At 36.3% G+C, this 18115-nt stretch overlaps 1 protein-coding gene across 2 annotated transcripts in view; it reads left to right on the top strand.

Annotated features, from left to right (window-relative positions):
• Nucleotides 1-18115, top strand: part of LOC127984000 (MAM domain-containing glycosylphosphatidylinositol anchor protein 2-like) — an 82870-nt gene that overhangs the window by 56759 nt on the left and 7996 nt on the right. The window contains exons 7-12 of one of the 2 annotated variants that reach the window (XM_052586449.1): nucleotides 67-396; nucleotides 6487-6780; nucleotides 10361-10630; nucleotides 14856-15004; nucleotides 15182-15359; nucleotides 17742-17762. In XM_052586449.1, the coding sequence (XP_052442409.1) occupies nucleotides 67-396; nucleotides 6487-6780; nucleotides 10361-10630; nucleotides 14856-15004; nucleotides 15182-15359; nucleotides 17742-17762 (1242 nt within the window). Of the gene's footprint in view, nucleotides 1-66; nucleotides 397-6459; nucleotides 6781-10360; nucleotides 10631-14855; nucleotides 15005-15181; nucleotides 15360-17741; nucleotides 17763-18115 lie in introns of both variants that reach the window. The other variant, XM_052586448.1, reaches the window with a different exon arrangement.

Here is an 18115-nt window from a genome sequence, read left to right as displayed (position 1 = left end):
AAGAGCGGGGTGTTCAGTTGTGAGTCCTGCGCAGAGCGTCATGTTTGAGTTTCTGTGTTTGCTCAGCGCTGAAGAAGGGTCGCTTCTGGATCACTCCGGACCCGTACCACAACGACGATAACATCCAGATCGGCCGCGAGGTGAAGATCTCGTGTCAGGTGGAGGCCACGCCGCCCGAGGAGCTGCAGTTCAGCTGGCTGAAGAACGGCCGGGCGTTACGCAGCTCCGAGCGCATGGTCATCACACAGACTGACCCCGACATCTCGCCCGGAACCACCAACCTGGACATCATCGACCTCAAGTTCACCGACTTCGGCACCTACACCTGTGTAGCAGCTCTCAGAGGAGGAGCCATCCCCGAGATCAGCATCGACGTCAACATCTCCTCCACCACTGGTGAGTCTCACACACACACACACACACACAGAGAGAGACACACAGAGACACACACACACACACACAGAGAGACACACACACACACACACACACACACAGAGACACACACACACACACACACACAGAGAGAGACACACACAGAGACACACACACACACACACAGAGAGAGAGACACACACAGAGACACACTCACACACACACACACACACACAGAGAGAGAGACACACAGAGACACACACACACACACACACACACACACACACACACACAGAGAGAGACACACAGAGACACACACACACACACACACACACACAGAGAGAGAGACACACAGAGACACACACACACACACACACACACACAGAGAGAGAGACACACAGAGACACACACACACACACACACACACAGAGAGACACACACACACACACACAGAGAGACACACACACAGAGAGAGACACACACACACACACACACACAGAGAGACACACACACAGAGAGAGACACACACACACACACACACACACTCACACTCACACACACACACACAGAGAGAGACACACAGAGACACACACACACACACACAGAGAGACACACACACACACACACAGAGAGAGAGAAACACACACACACACACACACACAGAGAGACACACACACAGAGAGAGACACACACACACACACACACACACACACTCACACTCACACACACACACAGAGAGAGAGAGACACACAGAGACACACACACACAGAGACACACACACACACACACACAGAGAGAGAAACACACACACACACACACACACAGAGAGACACACACACAGAGAGAGACACACACACACAGAGACACACTCACACACACACACACACACACACAGAGACACACAGAGAGAGAGACACACACTCACACACACACACACACACAGAGACACAGAGAGAGAGAGACACACACACACAGAGACACACTCACACACACAGAGACACACAGAGAGAGAGAGACACACACACAGAGACACACTCACTCACACACACACACAGACACACACACAGAGACACACAGAGAGAGAGAGACACACACAAACACACACACACAGAGACACACACACAGACACACACACACTATACACATACACACACACACAGACACACACAGAGAGAGAGAGAGACACACACACACACACACACACAGAGAGACACACACACACACACACACACACACACAGACACACACACACACACTATACACATACACACACACACACACACACACAGAGAGAGACACACACACAAACACACACAGAGACACACACACACACACCGAGAGAGAGAGACACACACACACAGAGAGACACACACACACACACACACAGAGAGAGACACACACACACGCACACACAGAGAGACACACACACACAGAGAGAGAGAGAGAGAGACACACACACACACACACAAAGAGACACACACAGAGAGAGACACACACACACACACACACTAACACACACACTCACTCAATCACTCACACACATACATATTTTTTATTTGTATTTATTTATAAGTTCTTATATATATATATGTATATATAAATGTAATTTTGTTTTTAATTTAATTATTTTCATTATTTGTTTAAAATTGTTTTACATTTATTGATTTATTTATGTATTTTTTTATTTATTATAAAAAACATTCATTTGTATATTTGATTCTTATTTGTGTATTTGTATTCAGCATCTCTCTGTGTTAACCCCTTCTCGTCTGAGTGTAGTGCACAGTGCGGTCATCACTCCTGTGTGTTCGTTCCCTCGTTAGTGCTCGGTTTGGAGGTGACTGTAAGTGTTGATCATAGTGTGCCCTTACTTCACTAAGTTCTCTGAGAGCCGCTCTCAGCTCGGTTTGTGTGGTTGTGTCTGCTTTAGTGTTTGATTTGTTTCAAGGGGGTGCACGGTTCATTGGTTTAGAAATGGATTTGTGCGCTGTCAGTCTGATCTAGGGCTGGCTGATGTGTCAGATGTTTATTTGGTCTTATCTTGTTTATTTGGTCAGAAAGCCGCTGAGCCGAAAGTCTGGTGTTCAGAGCCAAGATATGACATGTTTCTGAAAGATGATCTTGTTCATTAGAACAGAGATGACGAGGGTAAAGTGAGTCAGTTTAGTTCATATTCGACAGTCTTCCTGAACGTCTATATGAGTGCAAGTATTTATTTATTTATAATTACATTTTTATTTTATATTTATTTTATAATATAATATATTTAATGTATTTATTCATTTAGATACAATAATTTATTTTTTTATTTTATTCATATTTTTATTAATTCATTAATTTAGCTATTTAATTAAATGTTGTTTGTTTATAATTAAATTAAGAAATCTTTTTTAAATATAATTCCATGTCTGTTTTGTGACATTTGTTCATAATATTATACATCCAAGTTTATATATATATATATATATATATATATATATATATATATATATATATATATATATAAATTTTTATTTAAAATTAATTTTTATTTGTATGTTTTTTATATATATATTCATTCATAATATAGATTATTTATTTATTTTATTAAATGCCCTAATTTTTATTTATTAATTAAAATGTTCTAAAGACCACAGCAGGGTTCTGTTTTGTTTTGTTTATAATATTACACATTTAAGTAATTGAATTATTTTTATTTTGTATTTATATTTTATTAATTCATATACGGTATACATATCAAGGATTAAAGAAGGAAATAATGTGTATTTAGTTCATCTGCCAGCACCTGTGATGTTTCTGGATGAATCCGTGTTGTTGTTGTTGTTGTTGTTGTTGTTGTTGTTTCTGTGATCCGCTCTCGGGTTCAGGAGCTTCTGAAGAACACATTAGAGCTCCTAATAAATGTGTTTAGAGGAGATTAAGTGCACGTTTGCCAGGGATTCACGCTGTGGGAACGTTTGGGCTGAGAACCAAACGCACCTCTGTCCTGCCGTCCATCAGAAGAAACACTGGAGAATCACTAATGCAGTACAATTATCACTTAAACTGCTTTACATCAAAACTACATCTATTAACATGTTGTATTTATTTATCACTTTTATTTTATATTTATTTATTTGTATTTATTTATTAGTATTTTATAATACAATTTATGTATTTAGTTATGGATTTGTTTATTTTATATAATTTTATATATAATTATTTTTTATAATATAATTTTTAAGTTTAAAGTTTTCTTGAAAGAAAGAAAGAAAAAGCCCAGTTTAAGCCATTAAAAGGAAAGTCAACAAAACACTTTTTTTTTTTTACTAAATAAATTTTTAAGAAATTAATAGAAGTTTAATAATTAATAATTTTTTTAATAATAAAATGCAATTAATGGTTACATTTTATTATCAAATTATGTATTTTTTTATATTATTACTATCTTTAGATACTTACCGAAAATAAGAAATGTTGCCTTGCAAGTGACTGAAATTAAAATAAGTTTGTTTTCTATTATTTCAAGTAACATTTTTATAACCGTGTCAGTTGTAGTTGTGACCCTGCTCCTGATTTCTCCAGTTTTGACACAGAGCAGTGTTTTTGTGTCTCGTTAGCCGCTAGCTTCTCTTCTTCAGCTGAAGCGTGCAGTTCATGATGTATTCAGGAGCGTGTGCGCAGATTTCTCCTCTGATAGCAGAAGGACTAAATAATGACCAAACGCTCAGCCTTAAACACAATCAATCTTTATTCTCCTCGCGTGTTAATGAAGCCATAGCCATAACAGAGAGAGATCTGGACGCTTCTGTCCTCCGCCGAGCAATTACTCTCAGCATTAGTGCTCAGACTGAAATATATAATGAGCACTCGGCCTTCAGTCGCCCGCACGCTTGCCTCGTCCTTTAACACTCTCCACAGTTTCTCGCTTTCTATTTCACTTCGTCTGTCTGCTGCTGTCAAACAAAGCAAAACATATCCACTCATATCTGATCTAGAGCTGAGCCAAAAATTACAATTTGATGATCAGCAGCACTGCATCAGTGTCTCATCAATGGAAGTGAATGGGTGCCGTCAGAATGAGAGTCTGATAAAAACATCCCAATAATCCACAGCACTCCAGTCCATCAGTGAACATCTGGAGAAGACAAAACCTGAAACACATCCAGCATTAAGATGATTTTAACTCAAACACATAGAGTCTATAATCCAGAATAACACTTCCTCCAGTGAAAAAGTGTTCTGGTCTGAATCAGGAGAGAAATCTGCACAGATCATGTGTTAGTTTCCTAATGCACGTGTTTTCGAGGGGTGTGTGAAATGTCTTGGTGTGTGAGTCTCTGATTGGAGACTGACGTGTTGCCATGGTGATGCAGATGTGATGTCATTTCCCTTTATTTCTTGGTCTGTGTCTGGTCGGTTCTGAGCGCGGCGCTTTGATCTCGTCACAAACACTGACAGCTGAAGGGTTTCTGCAGTTTGCTGTGTTTATACTGATAGAAAGCGTGAAAGAGAGGATTTAATTCCCTTCAGCTGAGCTTTAGAAACGCCTTCTCTGTGTCTGAGCACATCTGCAGAGTCTACAAGCTACAAGAAACTATCATTAAATATAAACAATAACTTGTTTTATTTCATCTAGTTAACAGCCGTTAAACAATGTCCTGCCTGAAAGAGAGCTTATATAAGTATTTGTATAATGTAGAATTTTTTTTTAAATTTAATTTAACTTAATTTAGTTTCACAAGGCAACATAAAAATATGTTAAATAAAATATAAAAACAAAAATGATATTCAAATAAAAAAATATTATTTGAAATAAATAAAAGTAAAATATAAAACAACTTATTTTTATTCAATTAGGTGCAACATAACATGATGATTATTTGAACTATAATACATATATAAATATTTTTCATTTCAGTTAGACGTTCTGTAAAGTCAGCATAAAAAATTACATATAAAAACAAAGCTTTTATCTTATTTTTATTAATAAAAAATTTTTTTTTGGAGATCAAAATAAAATAAAATACAATGAATTACTTAATTAAATATAACTTCTTAAATATAATAGGTTTAATAAATATTAATATTTATTAAATATATTTCATTAAATTAAATATAAAATTTAGTTTCAAAGGCATCATAAAGTGTTTCATTGTTTAAAATAATAAATAAATAAATAAATATAAAATAAAATGAAACTGTATAGACATAAAAAAAGCTAAAAAACGTATAGAACATTCAAACTTGTATAAAATAGCAACTAAACAAAAATATATTTTAAAAAAGTGAAATTAATATATTTAGGCAGTTGCAAATGCAACATAAAAACCATTTTAATTATTTGAACTTCCAACATTAACTATTTTCCTATATAACATAAAAAGAAACAACTTTATAATTCAAATAATATAAAATATATAATTCAAATATATAACAAATATATCAAATATATTTTTTAAATATATATTTTTTATTATATATGCAATTATGTAAATTTGTTGTTCATTCTTTGAAATAAAACACAAGATAAACGAGAAAAAATCATAAACTTTTATTGTCAGGTTAACATATTTTTGTTTAAATACTATTAATATTTAAAATTAAATAAAAAAACTTAATTAAAATGTTTTAACATAAAACCTTTTTTTTAATAAAAAAAAGTAAATAAAATAAAACATAAAAAGGTTAAACTTAAAAGCTATTTGCCAAGGCAACATAAAAACATTTGTATTATTTTAAATTAAATGTAAACATTTGTTATAAGGTAAAAAAAAAATCATTATTTTCAATAAAAATGAACTAAAATATATTAAATAAAAATATCTCTCTAGACCTCCATATAAGCATCACTTGTTCAGTCAGAAGCTCTTTGCATAGTTACTGGAGTGTTGTAAATAATAGAAAACTGCATTGGTGAGTGGTGTTTAATGTAAGTTCTGTTAGGGAAGTGTTTAAAGTATTTAATGACGTTACTGCTGCTATTTCTGATGCTGTTTGATGAACTTCCAGCGCAGCCGTGTCTCGCTCACACACACACACACACACACTCACGCATTGACCGTCCTGCACGGCCCCGTCTGCTGCCTTTCTAGAGCCCCGTATCAGTCCCTCCTCTGTTTTTCTCTTTCTTAGTTCCTCCGAACCTGACCGTACCGCGGGGCAAGTCTCCGATGGCGGTGCGGGAGGGAGACACGGTGGAGCTGGAGTGCCTTGTTTCAGGGAAACCCAAGCCCATCATCCTGTGGTCTCGGGCGGATAAGGAGGCGCCAATGCCGGACGGCAGCATGCAGATGGAGACCTACGACGGCGTCCTGCGCATCGTTAACGTGTCGCGAGAGATGAGCGGATCCTACCGCTGCCAGACCAGCCAGTACAACGGCTTCAACGTCAAGCCCAGAGAAGCTGTGATCGAGCTCATCGTGCACTGTAAGAGCTTCCCAACACCATCAGACACACACTGCTCAAAGCATTCACAATACGACATAACTCTTGAAACAAGATGCATCTACAAGGAACCTATACAGCAAAAAAGATGTATTACATATATATATATACAATTCAAAAACACTGGAAAACCAAAGAATTTGTGGGAGCTGAGGGGTTTTTCTGAAGAACGGCAGAAAGTTTAACTGTTCAGGACAAACAAGAGACGACTATCACTGAACACAAACACATTCAGGATCGTTCTGGAGACAACGCAGTGTTAAGAATCAAGGGGGTCATTTTTGTAATAATTAAAAACAAAATTATATAAATATATATTTTTGGCCATTTATATATATATATTAAACATAAAAACATATTTGTAATAAAATGATATCCACGTGTGAATATACCCATATGACAAAAAAATATATATTTCTAAAAATATTTCCCCCCCAAAAGTCAAAAAAAAAAAAAAAATCAATAGATGTATTTTTTTGTGCATTTTTAAAATGCATATATTGTTGTCTCTATATATTTAATATATAATAAATATATTTTTTATATATTTTTTCAAAAACACAAAAACAAATATATTTTTAATATATTTTTTTCTATATATCTCACAAAATAAAAAAATTGTTCTGCTAAAATGTTTCGAAATATATTATTATATATTATAAAATAAATTTTTCCCTCATATATTATTTCCATTTGAAACTTCATTCGTTGTCCACAACATATGTGAAAAATATATTTTCAAATACATTTAAGTGCATTACATGTATTTCAAAATATAAATAAAATGCCTAAAACAAGTTTTGCTGAAATTAAATATATATATATATATATATATATATATATATATATATATATATATATATATATATATATATATATATATATATATATATATATATATATATATATTTATATATATATATATATATATATATATATATATATATATTTATTAGCGGGCAGATTTACTGTTTTAATAACATCAACATGGTTTAGCATGGTATAAAGCATTTCCTTTCTAAGTTGACTTTTTTTTAAACAGTTCCAGGTTTGTGAATATTTATCAGTGTGGTTTCTCTGTAGAAGCAGACTCTAGCGGTGGATCACTGGGGATGAATCTCAAGATGCCACACATAATCTCCTCCATTATAACTTGAAAATGAAAGCAATTTCCGAGTCACACAAGTTCAGTCTGTTTTCTCTGAGCATCAGTGTGTGTTCAGGAACAAACACTGCACTTTCTGAAAGCCTGTGTGTGTAGGTGTCTATGTGTCTCACAGACTCACTTCAGACGCTGTTCCTGTATCTGACAGGAGGATGCTTTGGTTGTTTGATGGAGAGTAGTCCACTGATGAATGCATACTCAGTTTAGCAGGCTCTGGGCTTCAGGAGCCGGAGGTGTGTGTGTGTGGTGTGAATCATGCTGAGAGATAAAGAGTCTCGATGAGTGAATGCGATGAGGATGTGTTTGTCCTTCATGCACTCAGAAGCAGTGCTTTAAGTGGGCCGGTACGCACTGGTACTCGGTTCTGCCACTTCCAAATACAGCTCTTGAGCGTACCACCACCTCTCCGTAAGCCCAGAATGTGCTTTTAGTGTACCGGTACGTTCATTTGGACATCTGTTTTAATAGAGGTTTTAATCCTTACCATTCACTGCCGCTTTTCAGAGCGCCCTTCACAATGCACGCTTCCTAATTCTTCCTAGTTCGGAGTATGGAGCGTGAATCATTTGAGTCAGTTCGGGAGTTCGGAGCAGCTTCGCGAATCATCTGAATCAGTTCGAGAAATAGGAGCGGGTTCGCGAATCATTTGAGTCAGTTTGGGAGTTCGTAGCGGGTTCGCGAATCATTTGAGTCAGTTTGGGAGTTCGTAGCGGGTTCGCGAATCATTTGAGTCTGTTTGGGAGTTCGGAGCGGGTTCGCGAATCATTTGAATCAATTCGAGAGTTCGGAGTGTTTTCGCGAATCATTTGAGTCAGTTTGGGAGTTCAGAGCGGTTTCGCGAATCATTTGAATCAATCGAGAGTTCGGAGTGGGTTCGCGAATCATTTGAGTCAGTTTGGGAGTTCGGAGCGGGTTCGCGAATCATTTGAGTCAGTTTGGGAGTTCGGAGCGGTTTCGCGAATCATTTGAATCAATTCGAGAGTTCGGAGTGTTTTCGCGAATCATTTGAGTCAGTTCGAGAGTTCGGAGCGGGTTCGCGAATCATTGAGTCAGTTTGGGGATCGCAAATCCTTTGAATCAATTCGGGAGTTCGTTCAAATCCACAAACTAATAAAAGGATTTATTATTAAGGTTGCCTGTTGACTGCTGTATATAAAAGCCCTTCAATATAGTTGTTGTTACCTCAGGGGATCTGGGGAATCATCAAAAAAAAAAAAAAACATTATTATTTTTTTCTGGCTATAATAGTACCTGCACCTCTTTTGGGCCACTTAAAGCACTGCTCAGAAGTACATTATATGACTACATTTTCTGGACAGACTCTTTCAGATTGTATCACATATGCTTCAATATAGAAAGAGAAGGAACGAGCCGCACACACATCTCTAATGCAGCAGTATTTCTCTAAAAGCCTCGTCCTTGTACTGGATGTTGTTTTTCCGGAAACAAACCGCAGCTATATCATTGCATCCAGATGGAAAACTCCCACATGTGCATTTGTCATCGTCTGACTCACTTCTGCAGCTCTTTCTGCTCTTCTTCTCTAAGTGTTTGAGTTTGAGATGGTCTCAGATGGGTTTGGTTTAGCCTCTCGCACCCGGCGCTCATTAAATCTGCTCGACCTCTCAGATCAAGAGCTCTGTGTTCATCTCTCCTCTTCGAGCGCCGCTTAAACCACTCTTTATGTGGCTCTCTACTGATACACAGAAATTAATTTCAGCCGTTTGACATAATAAAAATGTTATTTAAAGGCTTTCTCTAGGCTGTTAATGTCTAGCTGCATACTAAGTGCTCCCTATATAGTGCACTCTATTCAGTGGATCGTGCATTTAGATCTTACTTTATTTTATTTTCCATGCAACTTTACTCCACTGATTTAGAATCTGATAAATATCAGTGTAACTGTTTCGTGTCTCAGTTGTACAGGTTACAGGATTTATTTTATTAGCGTTTTTTTCGATGTGTGAGTTGTTTTAGGTTGTTTTGAGTGTTTTTATGTAAGATTCTTCTTTTAAGTATTGTCTTAAATTATTTCTTGTTTTTGCAAGTCTTTGGTTCTGAACTCAAGTTTCTTACTGATTCATTCATTTTATATGAATTATCCAATGATTCAAGTCCGATCTTAATAAAAAGTGACAATATTTAAATGAGCACCTTTCATTTTAAAAAGATCTCACATGGATAAAATGCATATTTTCAATGCAAGCTACTTTGCATAAAAGCATCTGCCAAATACACACATTTAAAGCCAAAATAGCCATTAATGCACGATTATTTAATATGTTTTGTGTTGCATTTCCAATTTGTCAATAATGGTGATGTTTAAAGTTTGCATGTATAATACAGAATAATTGTATTCTTTACTAATGTAAATGCGTTTCTCTGTCCATCTCTCAGATCCTCCGGCGGTGGAGCCGGTGTGGCAGGAGGTGCGGCAGGGTTTGGGTCGGACGTTGTCCATGAACTGTCGTGTTCTTCGGGCTCATCCGTCCCGTGTGCTGCGCTACGAGTGGAGACTGGGCTCGCGTCTGCTGCACGCCGGCACCTTCGACTCGCGCGACGACACCGACTACACCGTACGCAGCCTGGCACGCGAGGGCTACGGCGAGTACACCTGTGACATCATCAACGAGGTGGGGCCGGGACGCTGCACCTTCCTAGTGACCGGTGAGACTCCGCCCACTCTCCACCACACTGCTGCAGAGCACTCACTTCCTCTAGTGGGCGGGGCTTATGATGACGGACAGCTGGGTTATGGGTCATTGCTAACCATCCTGAACACTTGGGTGATTTTTAGGGTGTCGCTATGAGATTCAGGGTCATTGCTCTTGTGTTTCTGTGAGGTTTCTAGGTGATGCTTTAGCAGCACAAGGTTGTGGGTTCGATTCCCAGGGAACACGTGAAGTAAAAAATGTTGCACTGTAAGTTGCTTTGCATAAAAGCATCTGCTAAATGCATAAATAAAATTGTCTTACACAACTGCATTCCCAAACGGCAGCATCCACCTCCGAAAGCAATATCCGCATTTATTGTTTCGTCTGCTTGCTCATTTACATAATAAGTCATTAATTAGTTATTCGTTAGGTTACCTCTTAGCGATATTTAGTGTCACTTTATCAGGAAGTTTTATTGTCTATGATTCGTTGGATGGAAAAGACGCTTGTTTTTGCTGTATGTTTTATGCGATATATTTAAATTGTTCGCGCGGTTTGGGTCGTAATTGGTGCTTTACTGGGAAAATAACGGATTGGTGTTGCCTGTGCGAACAGTGCATGTTTAACTTTAATTTTACGTCATTTCCTGGTATTACTGTGTGAAAGGGGCTATTCTCTAAGATGTTGTCCAGGTTGAGTTCAGAAGTTTCGGTGTTCCTGGATCCGGTCGCTCATGCAGAGAAACTGTGAGATGTTCTCCAGATCAGTGGGTTTAAGGCCGGATCAGAGGCGTCCTGCGGCGCTGGTTTACCGTGATCTGGTCTGAGCCGGCTGTGAGGACATCTGTGCGTCTGGAGTCCTGAGGAGACCAAACCTGAGAAACTTCTTCAACAACTACAGTCAAACCAAACATTTATTCAGACACCTTCATCATTTCTCACATTATCATAGTATATTCGCTATAGTTTAGTCAGATAACTTTGATAGAAAATATATAATGAATTCGGTTGAATAGCTGTCAGCTGGTAAATTTAAGAACACAATTAGCTCAACCAATTACCAAGCGATGCTTCATTTTCATTATTTTTCATTATTTAGAATAATCACTAGAGAAAACGGTTTTTAGTTTTTGCATATAATGAAAGTATATAGTATATATATATAAATTATTTAAAGAGATAATTCAGTAAAAAAAATGAAATTTGAATTGATTTTATTTCATTTATTTACTTTTTTTATATATATATAATTATTTCTTTTTATTATTTAAAATGGTAGTTCAGTCAAAATTTATTTTACTTTTTAATATTTTTTGTTTGTATAATGTGTAAGGGAAACAGGTCAATTTAGCTCAAAGGGAATCATTTAAGATTTTAAAGGGAATTTGAACAGAATCACTGTTTCACGGCTGTTCACGGAGACGCGCCTGCGGTTCAGTGAACGAGCCGTTTAACATCAAATCTGCGCTGGATACTAATATCCAAACTATAGTGAAAACACTATCAATTAGCACAGTAACAAGATCGGCAGTTTAAGACATTAACTTGTAAGCACAAAACACAAGATACTTCTCTTTTCAATATGAATAAGGCTTTATTAGATAAATCTAAGACATATAAACTAATCTAACACATAAACGCACGCACACACACATTCACACAAGTTGCAGGAAGGTCGAAAGTTAGGAAAAGATGAGTTTAAGAGAATGGAAATATGGAATCCCAAGTTTACAGCAATACGTTAAATTGCATAGACATGAACAACCATCAATCACGTAATTAGCGCTCGCATTGAGTTCCTCAATGAGGTTAAAATTATATTAGATACACCAGCACAACAAATATCTGGGGATACGTTGCCTTCGTTTGCTGTGAAAGGGACTCCAGTTGAAAGGGGTATACCGGTGTCGCTGATTGGCTTGAAGTTCAGTAGTGAAGTGACGTCTTGGGAAGCCCGTGGTTGGGCGTTGGCTGAAGCTGGAGTTGTGTGGCTGGTTGAAGTTGAATGGACGTTACAAAACTTAACTCAGAACACGAAACTCTCAAACGGAAAAGAAAAGAAATAACGTTTGACGAGACTAGGTTGTTTTCTTTCTCATCGTGGCATAGTAGCAGCAGGCAGGCACGCTGGAACCGCGCTCAAAGAACAATGATGACTAACCGCATGGCTAGATGCTTATAGCTAAAGCTACAAGCTAAAAGCTAAGAGCAGGCATGACTGATAGCACGAGCAAGGCTGGAACTAAAAGCCGACATGGCTAATAGCAGCAGCTAGGGACTAAAAGCAGACTAAAAGCAAGGCATGACTGATAGCACAAGCAATGCTAGAACTAAAAGCCGACATGGCTAATAGCAGCAGCTAGACTAGAACTAAAAAGCAGAAATTTAATCGTATCCAAAGTATTTAAACTTTCCTGTTGGCCACCCCTCAAATGTTGCCTTGACCAATCAGATATGTTCTTGGGGTGGGTATCATAAATCATTTGTTTATCTTACCAAGCATGTGCTTCTTGCCTCACAGGGTCTAATTTTGGACATGATTCCTATAACATGATTATGATATATTTTACAAATAAATGATTGTCAGGACAATATCAAGCAAGAAAATGCGATTATTTCAATACTAGACATGACTATGTATCCTATAGTTATCAAAAGACATACACAATAAGTGATTATACATGATAGTCAAATGTGTGGGTTACACATAAATGAATATGGAGTGAAGCGATGGAACGATTCATTTAGAAGTCTTTTTGAGTTCATTCTGGTCCATATATAATGTATAAAAAGGGTTTCTTTGCCATTCTCTGGCAAAGGACTTTTCTGTGAAGACAAAGGTTTAAAGCCCTTCCCCCTTAGGAATTTCAGTCTGGTTTCACTGGCTGGGGGGGGGGAAGTCAATGCAAGTATTTAACTTGATCTCCTGGGTTTACATGTGATGTCCAGCGTTGCATTCCAATCACGAACAATAAATTTGACAATCTCTTCTTCGAATTAAAATTGTCAATAATTGTTCTATTGGTGTTAATGTTGAAAGCTGTTGTGTGAACAAGTTGGTTGGTTGGTCATCTTGCTTGGTTCTTGTGGCACTAGAACTGATTTATGACTTCCTGAGGAGTTCGGCTCTCGTTTCAATGCACACAGCTCTGATAGACTCTTTGATTTGTCTGATTTGACTCATTTCTGCTACAAATGACAGTCAGTGGGGTCCAGTGTTGATTTATATATATATATATATATATATATATATAATTATTATTATTTAAAGAGGTGTTCAGTCAAAAGTGAAAATTTTAACAAAAATGTATTTTACTTTTTAATTATTTTATGTGCATGTAATGTAAATCAGGGCAGTCCAGTGTTGTTTGGACCACAGTGTCTCGCTTGAAGGTTTGGAGCGATGCAGGGCTGAAAATTACATTTTCACTGTGAAATCAGCATATTCCCATCACATTACCGTACTTCACTACAGTAATACCGCATCGATAGAGTTGTGAGAAGAGTGTTTTGATCCTCAGAATGAACATCATCGCTCTGCTTTGTTAGGTTTTGTTTTATTGTGCCGGCTTTCATTTAACGCTCCAGTCGTTTCCATTTTAAGGTGAATAACAGATAATGAGATACATCTGCTCGTTAATCTTCATGCAGAGATACTGTGACGATAGAGACGTCATCGCTCCTCCATCCGTGAGATGATTCACGGTTCTACACAAAATCTCTCATCTCTGATGGATGACTTGTGAGTTTGATAACATTTATTTTTACATTTAGCAGATGCTTTATCCAAAGTGATTTACAGTGCATTCAGGCGGCACTTTATTTTCTCCAGTATGTGTTTTCCCTGGGAATTGAACCCACAACCTTTTGCGCTGCTGACGCAATGCTCTACCACTAAGCCACAGGAACTCAGTGATGATAACATTGTAAATAAGAATGAAAGTACTGCATTTTAATCCATAAACCATGTTTGTTTCTTTTGTTTGTTTATAATATTATAAAATAATTAATTATTTTTACTTATTTTTTATTTATTAATCCATTCATTTGTAATATATTGTAACTTGTATTTTTATCATTTAATATATTTATTTATAATTATTCGATTTTATAAAAAAAAAAAAGTATTCCTTTTTAATAAAATGTACTTATTCATGCATTATATAATTATTTATCGTGTCTTTTTTTGTATTTATGTATTGTGTGTGTGTGTTTGTGTGTGTGTGTGTTCTCGTGCAGGGAAAGCGTATTCTCCAGAGTTTTATTATGACACCTATAGCCCGCTGTGGCAGAACCGGCCGCGTGTTTATGGCTATAAGCTGCAGTGGACGCAGATGAACCCAAGCGCCGTGGACCGGATCATGGCCTACCGCCTCGGGATCCGACAGGTACTAGATCTGATCCTGACCTCTACTGATTATACTCTCATCTTTAGGTGATGATTACAGGTGAATCAACAAGCAGAGAGCATCCAGAACATCTCACATCTTCTGAGGAGCATTGACGTCTTCATCTCTCAGTCAGTGTGTTATATGTGTGATGATCTGGGTCTGATCTCTGTGCAGACGGGGCAGCAGCGCTGGTGGGAGCAGGAGATTCAGGTGGAGGGAAACATCCAGAAAGGAGAGCTGATCACTCATAACCTGACCGAGCTCATCCGGCCCGAGGCGTACGTGGTTCGACTGACGCCCATCACACGTTTCGGAGAGGGAGACTCCTCCACCCGAGTCGTCACGTACAGCGGTACGATTAAACACCAGTCGTCTAACTACACGACAGAAACTGTGAGGACATTCCTCAAATAATTAAACAAAACGGAGAGTAACACACTGAATGAAACAGGATTTGTGATAAAAATAAGTCTCTTCTGCTCACAGAGTCTGCATTAATATGATCACAAATACAGTAAAAATTATTAAATATTATTCTGATCTAAAACAGCTTTTTCTGTGTGAATCTGTGTTAAAGTGTAATTTATTTCTGTGATGCTCCGCTGTATTTTCAGCATCATTCCTCCAGTCTTCAGTGTCACATGTTCTTCAGAAATCATTTGCTGCTCAAGAAAAAATATGTTTTGTGGAAACTGTGATGCGTTTTATTTTTCAGGATTCACAGATGAACAGAAAGTTCAAAAGAACACCGTTTATTTAAAACAGAAATCTACCGTAACAGTAGAAATGTCTTCAGCGACACTTTTGATCAATTTAATGCATCCTTGAGGAATTAAAGTATTCATTTCTTTAAACAGTAGTGTATGTCATATAAAATCGATAATCAATAATAGTTAAACCTCATAGATTTGAGAGTTTTATGTGTTATTGGTTGTTAATAATGCACTCACGCTGTTCTGTGTTTCAGTAAACTAATATGAGAGAATGATGATGAATGGGTTCATTAACAATCACTAAAAGGGGTCAAAGGTCAGAGGGTTGTTTGTGAGTGACTGGAGGAGCTCTGAATGCAGGTTAGCTGTTAATCTGTCATCTATTAAACATATTACAGCATGAATGCTGCGTTTCTGTCTTAATGCAGATGAATAACAGTGTCACGGATGATTAGTGTGGCCTGGAGTTCAGAAAGCAGACCGTAATCAAACTCTGCTCGAAAATGAATGCTTTGTCAAATTTGATGTGACTGACGGACACAGAAAAGCCTTGATTTAACCCTTTACAATGCATTCAAGACACTAAATAGATGCATAAAAATGCCAAAAAGAAAAGAAAAGAGCATAGTCTTGAGTAAGGGAACAAAACTTTGCAAATGTTTTAAGACCTTTGAAATACAAATATTTATTTATTTTTAAAAAAGATGTTACAGTTTTTATGTTCTGATTATTTTCACCCAAGAAAGTATGGAGTCACATTAGTGTCAAAAATACTTTGTATAACGTCGTCTATGGAGGTCCAATAGTGTCAAAAACTTTGTAAATTATATTTAGTTTTTTTTCCATATCTCACACACTTTTTTGGACAGAATTTTGTGGATGAGCGTGCTTATGCATATATATTGATAAAACACTGCAGCATGACAAACTGTACACTTTTTAATCTGAACGTGAAAGTTAGGTTTATTATTTCAGAGTAATATTTATGTTGTTTTGATAGAAATAAATATGCAGACATAAATTTGCATTATTTTTGAGCATTCATTTATTAATTGTACATAGTTAAATTCCATTCATTACAGTTATTCTGTTAAAATTTCATTCATTTTTCAATCGAGTCCTATTTGTGTGTGTGTTCAGGTGGCAAACTTACGAAAAGTAGCCAAGCCTTGAACTTCTCAGATTGAGGGAAACTAAAAATAATAATAATGAGTGTTTTTAAGTAGACTTTGTTCATTTTAAATTAAATTAAACAATACATCAGAAAAATAAAAATAAAAATTTTAAGATCCGTTTTTTGTGTTAAATAAAATGTGTTAAATAAAATATGATTTAATTTTTTTTTTACAATTTTAATTAAAATAGTGAAAATAATATGACATATGCAAAATAAAAGGGATATTAAAAAGCTGTATTTTTAGTAATTCTAAAAACATTTTATTCATCATTCATTTTTGTTGAAAAAGTTTTTAAATGCATCTCATATTTATTATATATAATTGGGAAAAATTGTAAAAAACAAAGCGCAAATACTGCTTTTAATATTGCAAATAGAAAAAGTACTGTCAGTAAAATTCAGTTAATTTAAATGTATAAATTTATATTAAATGCTTTTAACACGTTCTTGTGTTTGTTTGTGTTTATTTATCTATATATAAATCTACAACAAATTATTAAAAATAGTGCAAATATTGAACACAAGGTTTTTAATATTTTTCTTTATACCTGTAGGTGAAAATAAGAGTTGTAAATAAAAAATACATGCATTGTAGTGTTTTACAACAACATTTTATTTCAGTCTTTCCTTAAAAATCATATGCTTCATTCAGTGTGTTTCTTGCTGTTTCTTTGTAATTATTTGTGAAATTTCCTAGCAATTTTAGTAATATTCATATGACAAGTAGTTTTTCATAGTGATTTTTTTGGTGGATTGCATTGAATGAAATTAGGGTCACTTTGAAAAATGTTTATTATAATAGTGAATAACTGTTATTCAGCTGCTGATTTCTTTCTCTTCACAGCTCCCATCAATCCTCGTCTGAGTGAGTATTTATGCAGGATTCCTGTCTTTCTCTCTCTCTCTCTTGGAGCTGGTAAAGATCTCGAGGGGTGTAGTGTCTTCTCTGGTTTCTCCAGGATCTCATGCTTTACTTTATTCAGCATTTATTCAGCTTTCAGATGATGCATAAATCTCAGTTTTAGAGAATTGTCCCTTATGACTGGTTTTGTGGTCTGGGTCACACATGAACTTATCTGTGGTCAGTCTGCACAAGATCAGCATGCTTTAAATATAAGACCAAGAGTGTCTGCAAATCATTCTATCGTTGGCGCTGTGAATGCATGAGTGTTTGAGACGATGATGATGATGATGATGATGTCTCTAAGCCTGCTTCTG

Source organism: Carassius gibelio, chromosome B20 (assembly GCF_023724105.1).
Source record: "Carassius gibelio isolate Cgi1373 ecotype wild population from Czech Republic chromosome B20, carGib1.2-hapl.c, whole genome shotgun sequence".
Classification (NCBI taxonomy): Eukaryota; Metazoa; Chordata; class Actinopteri; order Cypriniformes; family Cyprinidae; genus Carassius; species Carassius gibelio.
Note: the sequence above shows the minus strand (reverse complement) of the source record. Positions and strands in the feature narration are given on the sequence as shown.